This window comes from Eimeria maxima, genomic scaffold (assembly GCF_000499605.1).
Source record: "Eimeria maxima Weybridge genomic scaffold, Emw_scaff130, whole genome shotgun sequence".
Taxonomy (NCBI): Eukaryota; Apicomplexa; class Conoidasida; order Eucoccidiorida; family Eimeriidae; genus Eimeria; species Eimeria maxima.
In genome coordinates, this window is record NW_013563463.1 from 34,026 (window position 1) to 41,444 (window position 7,419).

Genomic DNA, 7,419 nt, shown 5'->3' on the forward strand with positions numbered 1-7,419 from the left:
ATGACAATACATTTTCTTTTCAGCATACGACATTTGGACTATGACCTTTGAGACTGAGGCATGTTCTTGCTTGGAGACTGAGGAGGGGGGTGATATGCTGTAATGACCTTTGAGATTGTATGTTCTTTACAGCATGTCACCCCCCTCCTCAGTCTCAAAGCATCCTGGGTGCAGTGGCGGAAGTGCCTGCAGCTGCGGAAAACTGATTGGGAAAATCGTTGAGTAGCTCTGAGCTATTCAACGATTTCCTCAATCACTTTTCTTAGCTCCACTAAATGTTCGTATGCCAACATGGGACCGCCTCGAGGACGTCCGGCAACCCTGTGCTACAGCGTGGCATAACATTGTGCACGGAATTGAGAGATTGAGGCGTTCCCCCCAATCTCTCCTCCATGTCATCTCCTCCATGTCATCCACTTACTCTGTGGCTTAAAGTACGAGTACCAATAGCCTCATTGTTATCCAAAAGATGTGAACTCTATGACAACGAATTTCATTCCCTGGCGCTTCGCTGCGTTGCTATGTCCTTCCCGTGCGTGGGGCACCAGCTTCCATTGGTGGTTTCCAAATTTTAGTTTCTAATATTAAATAGTATAATATAGTTCAGATGGTATGCATTGGCTCCCAGGATACCTACGGCGGGCAATACGGTGGTGTCACTTGCATTCTACCAAAATAAGGACCTGCCTTCCCCTAATGCGCTGTATTCTCACTAATTCAATCGTATTAATCGCATTGCCCCGAATATAATGGTAAGTTTGAGGGGAATCACGGTGGATGCGATACATGAGATAGGTGCAGTGGCTCGCAATACCCAGTGCTTGTCTCGTCCTGAGGAGGGTAGGGGCTGTTTGAAATTTGTAATTGCGATTGTACTGCCATACTTGGATCCAGCATATAAAAAATATAATATAAAGCTTGCCATCGTGCTCGAGAAAGAGTGACTTTGGAGCGCTGCGTTAGGCAATCCTGCTCGCGGCTACGCGGGCTTGCCGATACCAACGGCTCTTTCAGTTACAGGCATACGCATCGGTGGATGGGCCCTCTTGGTCTGATTCCCAGTCTCCAAAGATACACTATGTATTTTCATCTAGTGCAACCGTTACTACCAATGCAGCCCCTAAATTTTGAGCTTTTCTTCCAGTCCGTAGTTTCGAGTGTGCCTTACATAGAGTGAGCCTCCTCTTCGTGTGCGCACCGCTTTAAAAGGTGGCTGGAAATATAACGAGGCGCACTATGCATTTCACCCAGGAGGTTGGCATTAGTCAAGATCTCTGCTTTGTCTACTGCAAGTGAAAAGCGGAGACAATGTCGTCTGTAAAGGTTGCTGTGCGGGTTCGTCCCTTTAACGACCGCGAGAAGAATATGAACGCAATTCTTTGTATATCCATGGAAGGGAAAAGCACGACTATAGAAAATAAAGATGATGCAAAAAATCCAAGCAAAACTTTTGCGTTCGACTACTCATATTGGTCGCACGATGGGTTTGAGGTGGACGATACAGGGTACTGTAGGCCAAGTAGCACTAAGTATGCAGATCAACACAGGGTATATCAGGACGTAGGTAAAGATGTTCTGAACAACTCATTTGAGGGTTATAATGCGTGTCTTTTCGCCTACGGTCAAACCGGAGCTGGAAAGAGCTACTCCATGGTTGGGTATGGTGCGAATAAGGGCATTATTGTCCGAGCGTGTGAAGAAATATTCCAACGCATACAACAAAATGCAGACCCTAGCCTCCAAGCTGAAGTTCTAGTAAGCATGTTGGAGATATACAATGAGCAGGTGCAGGACTTGCTCCAACCAATGGACAAGAGACCCAAGGGAGGATTGAAAATCCGGCACACTCCTCAGTTAGGCACATTCGTGCAAGATCTAAGCAAGTGCCCTGTGGACTCGTACGCAGCAATTCAAGCCAAGTTAGATGAAGGTACTTTACAGCACACTCACCAGCCTGAGCTAGTGTTTTTCCTGAAAATTGTGGGGTGTACAGGAGTGGGACTCTATTTTTGGATTTCCTGCAGGCACAGCTAACCGAACTGTTGGTGCTACGTTGATGAATGCCACATCGTCTCGTGCCCACACGGTTTTACAGATCTTCTTCCGCCAAGTCACCGTAGATCGTATGGTACACAAACCTACCAACAAAAACACTTAGATACGCAGACATCGAAGCATTTTTTTCCTTGTTTAGCTACTAATCTTTCAAACCTACCGGCTAAATTGCTTCCTGCTGACATATATTGTTGCCTTATATATGTCAGCGGCTTCGGGGGAGCCAGTTTCACAGAAGTGCTCTGAAATCAACCTTGTAGATTTGGCGGGTAGCGAGAGGGCTGGATCTACTGGAGCCACGGGAGACAGACTTAAAGAAGGTTGCGCCATCAATCAGAGCCTCAGCGCCCTCGGGAACGTCATTTCTGCACTAGCAGACAAAGCAGCTGGGAAACTGAAACCTGGACAGGTAACCAACGCAACGAAGTAGCAGCAATGGCTATTGCCAGTCAGGTTCTGCAGTCAAAATTTTAGTAGATTATACCGTCTGAGTGGCATTACTGAGGTGGAACCAGGCAGGGCAGTACCCGACGTTTCAGCCTTCCCATGGGGTTTCATCACATAGCACATTGGCGCACAGGGCTTTCAGCGAAGAGCACAGGGGCGCATTGCAAGGGGATTTTACGATTTTGCTACGGCATGAATGCAGGTCGTCCCATACCGCGACTCGGCGTTGACACGCATCCTCCAGACTGCACTTGGAGGAAATAGTAAAACGTGCATGATAGCTGCTCTTTCCCCAGCTTCCGTCAATTACGAAGAAACGCTTAGTACTCTCCGTTATGCAGGTGAATGCCAGTGCCACACACACAGAAAATATGCCCATACGGGCTATGTATGCATGCTCTCACTGCAGCAAACGTTTTTGGTTTTGTATTTATTTTCAATTAAGGCACCAGGTGTTACTCTTTCTCAGTAATCTGATATCTTCTTGTTGGCTTCATACGCGGGAATATATAGCGAGTTCCTTGCTTTTGATGCCAATATTCATGCTCAGACAGAGTGAAACAAATTAAAAATGAAGCGGTGGTTAACGAAAACCCTCTAGAAAAGCTTATCCGAGAGTTACGCGAAGAGAATGAACGGCTCAAGAAGGTACGCGGAATTTTCCCTCGAGCGGTATCTGAACAATGAGCGTCCTTCTTGCTACCCAACGCACCTACAATTAGCTCTGGCGTAACCCTGTAATGAAATAAGGGATTGTTTGAAGGTTTGCCGCTCCACATACACAGGCTATGGGGGGTAACCTACCTGCCCCAAGTGGTGGCGGTGAAGCCGACCCTGCTATGTTAGAGGCCATGCGAAAACAGTACGAAGAAGAGATAGAGGCAAACAGGCGGGCTATGGAGGAAATGACAGTACGTCTTTTCGTGTTGGTTGCCTTTCCTTTGCAAGCCACATCTGTTTGAATGCAGGCAAACATAAGTACGCTAACTATTTCGTCGTTCGCCCACTTACTCACACGGTTATTTTGCAGATGTCATGGCAGCAAAAAGTAGAAGAAGAAAAGAAGAGGGCAGCCGCCAGTAGGAAACTGGAAGAACAGGCCGAGTTGACCCTCCCCACTCTACAAAACCTGAACGAAGACCCTTTCCTTACCGGCAAAATAGTGTGCGTGCTAAAGGAGGGATCTAGCACCTTCGGGAAGCAAGAGGGAGAAGAGACACCCACCTTTCGTATTGGTGGTTTGGGCGTGGTAGCAGGTCACGCTACCGTGACATGCAGCAAAGTGCAGAACGACGCTGAAGACCCAGAAGACACATCTTTTTGCGTTATCTTGAAGGCAGTCGGGAAAACAATGGTGAATGGCGTGGAAGTTCAGGAGGGTGAAGAAAGACGGTTGCAACACAAGGACAGAATTCTATTTGGTCACAACAATCTGTATGTGTATATGGATCCACTTGATATGGACAAGGCCATGCCATCGTGGGAGGAGGCAATGAAGGAGGTGAAGAAAGATCAGATGGAGGCATACGGCCAGCCGCAGCAGACTGAAGCAGATAGAGAGAAGGAGAAAAAGTTTCAGGATATGTTGAAAGAGCTAGAGACTGCAAAGAATTCCTTGGAGACGGAAAGACGCGATCTGCTCAAAAAATTGGAGCAGAAGGAACAAGAGCTCCTCGCAAGCGGCGAATCACAGGAGGTGATACAGGAGAAGCTCAAAGAACTGGAGCAGGAAAAACAAGAAATAGAGAGACAACTGCAAAGTAAAGAGGAAGAGTTGTCATCGAGAGAGCTAAGACTACGAAAGGAGCGGGCTGAAGAGGAAGCCAGAAAGGAGGAAGAAAGGGCTGCCAGGATTGAATTGGAGGAAATCATGACGAAAACGTCCCTACTCGTTGACGAGGCAAATATGATTGCTCAAGAGCTGGGAGTTGGGGCTTTCTTTTCCCCTAAACTCACAGTTCGTGGTGATGCCGTCGGGCGTGGTGGTCGAGCAACTATAGGAGGGTCACAGTCAGTAATGCAAAGATCGGAGATTATGATAAGGGTTGATCGGCTAGACTCGGATATCACCCAGCTTTGGTCCTTGGACTTGTTCGAAAGGAAGGTCTTTGAGATGCGAGAAATCTATGCTAATTGGGCACCAGAGCCAGGCCAAGCATTTTCACTACCGGATGACGTGGCGGATCCCTTTGCCATGGATCCAGAATCATATCAGGTTAGACATAGGCCTGGGGTGAGGGACAGGCCCTCCTTCCGGAATCGTGCGTGACATCTTCGTACTGCGGAGATACGGGGTAGAGGAGAAATATATGACTTCGCTGTGAATAGATTGGCTTATCATGCACAAAATTCAGCGAATAGTACAATGTCCAGCAGAGGAGGTGTAGGTCTTACGCCATGAATAGATGACGGTCGCTCTAATGCTTGTCCGTTGATGTATCTCTTCTAGGTAGTGGGTCAAGCCTATGTTTATCTGGATACAATTCGAAACTTGCTTCCAATAGAAAAAGAACCCTTTCCTATATTTGATTCAAAAGGGCAAAAACAGGGGACTCTTGTTGTTTCAATCGACATTCAATTCTCCTCAGCAAGGTCTGAACTGGAAGGGTATGTTCTACAATCAATGGCAGTTGCCATTCAGTCAAACCTCCAGAGTAGCCCGTCGCTGTTTACACGAAGGCGGACGATGCTGTGCCCATTCGGTGCTCCAGAAAAAAGAGCTGCGCGCGTTGTGAAAAACGTACCCTATCCAATGAACGCAAAACTTGCAACGCGGTGTGCGTTTTAAAAAACGTGCCCTATCCAGTTAACGCAAAACGTGCCAAATTTGCGTTTAGAGAAGACGAGTTGGCGGCTCGCCGTATCGAGGACATTGACGATATTGACTCCGTTGAGGACGTGAAAGGGCGCGAGCTGACTATCACCGTCTCAGTGCATTCTGCAAGTAACCTGCCAGAGAAGTCGTGTCGACACCCGCAAGTGAGACTAATAATTGTCGACATATCGACTGATAACAGTTGTAACCATTGATGAAAACCGGCACTACGTGAAGCGAAGAACAAAGCGCCGCCTTGACCGTATCTGTTGTGTAGTCAGAATCATCCTGTGCCAAAAATGTCTTCCATTCGCTGCTGGGTTTCCATTGAATGAGGATCTACGCCAGAGAGCCTCTCGATTTGATACTATTTTGTTTTTAAATTTGGCACGCAGGTCCTATATCGCTGGTTAGACGGAATGACAGAAGTGTCTGCAGTTTCCCTCGAGGAGGCAAGCCGCGATGTCGTCTTCAATAGTGCGAGAGTGAGCAACCTCAGCCAACGTAATGCTTTCGTCAAGCCATTTACATGCACCACGGCACCACTAGTCCGTTACACTTGGTAAGTGAGATTGGCGGGGTGCTAGTGCTTTTATTTTCAGGAGTTCAGTCTTAATGCCAACGATGTTGCAATTGAGTGGCTCTCTAGTGCCCTGATATTTGAGGTAAGTGGAAAGTTCGTCGACAAGACTGGCAAGGGGAAGGGCGACAAAAGCAAAGACATGCGCAAACTTGAGGATGAACTGAGAGAAAAAAAAGAGCTGCTCAAGAAAATTGATGAGGCACTCCGAATGCAAGGGAGGTCATTGGATGAATTGCTACAGAAAGCAGAAGTCGAGCACATTACTGCAGAAGATATGAATGGCGTGAGTGGCCCGAGTGATGACGGCCAAGAACCGCAAGCAGGACTAATAGATGCCAATGCACGTGCACCTCCGATAGAGGTTCAAGAAAATGAAGACAACAAACAGGAAAAACTGAACGAACCATCCAATACAGTGGAAGCAGAACCTCCTGTTCTTCAAGATACGGACCAACACCCAGCAGCAGAAGGGACAGATCAAGCTTCATCATCAAATGGTGACACCGGCAATGCGGGTGAGGCCGTCGTGGAGCACACAGTGGAGTTAGCCCAAGCAGAACAAGATATGCAGGGAACAGCAAGCCCTAAGCAAGAGTCACCGAGCGGACCGATAGAAGAGGCACCAACCCAGCAGGGAGCAGCACCCCCTGAACAAGGGTCATCGAGAGGGCAGACAGAAGAAGCAACAAGCGACGAAGACGATGAATCAGCGTAGCTTACTGGCCGACAGAATACTATCAGTTGTCCCTGGAAATTAGCCTGTGCCCGAAAAAATTTTTCGAGGAGTGGCTTGAGTTAAGCCACTGTTTTGTAGGTCCTGATATTTTGCTAGACAGATGTTTGGTTGCCTTTTGGCCCATTTTGTTTCACACTGACAAGTTAAGGGCGCATAGAGCGGTTAATACAAAGTGGGTGCCACAGAAGGGTGGCCAACGCGGCGAATTTACTTGCATCCTTTTGGGTGCTTGATTACGCGCCAGAGCCTTGACTAAAATACGTACTGGTGAATAGGCTCGCTTTACCAATTCCCTAAAATGTCGCAGCTGCTAAATCAACCTTTTTTAATTATGATTTCTACAACTTGGAAAATTTTCTCCTTGACTAAAATACGTGCTCGTCACATTTTAGGGAAACTGTCGCAGCTCCTTAATCAACCTTTTTTAAATGATTTATACAACATGGAAAATTTCCTTGTAGTGAAATGCACAATACAGGCACAACGAACATCACAATGTAGCCGTTCGGAAAAAACAAGCTATACAGGCAGGGACAACCGGCACTATTTTTCGCGGTGCCATGAAACTTCCAGGCAGCTGTCCACTGCAAACTGCTTCGCTTTGTTAGAACACTGAGTTTCGCTGCTCCGCAAAGCCCTCAGCCGACAAGGGAGGTGGCGAGGCCAGTTTGTCGGTCAGGCAAGAACGGATACATTTGTTGTGCATTATGTTAAAATGCTGAAGACACCAGCCCTTTGACCTTTGCGAGAATACTTGGGAAAGCTCTGTGCATAAGTTTCGGG

At 47.3% G+C, this 7,419-nt stretch overlaps 1 protein-coding gene across 1 annotated transcript; it reads left to right on the forward strand.

The window, feature by feature from the left end:
- Positions 1-1,308: 1,308 nt before the first annotated feature.
- On the forward strand, positions 1,309-6,615 carry EMWEY_00016070 (kinesin, putative; the record flags this gene model as incomplete). Its single annotated transcript, XM_013477454.1, has 10 exons — positions 1,309-1,930; positions 2,265-2,464; positions 2,705-2,843; positions 3,053-3,150; positions 3,288-3,413; positions 3,545-4,717; positions 4,952-5,109; positions 5,340-5,481; positions 5,713-5,802; positions 5,920-6,615. The coding sequence occupies 10 exons, from the start codon at positions 1,309-1,311 to the stop codon at positions 6,613-6,615; spliced, it is 3,444 nt and encodes a 1,147-aa protein (XP_013332908.1).
- Between the last annotated feature and the right edge of the window lie 804 nt (positions 6,616-7,419).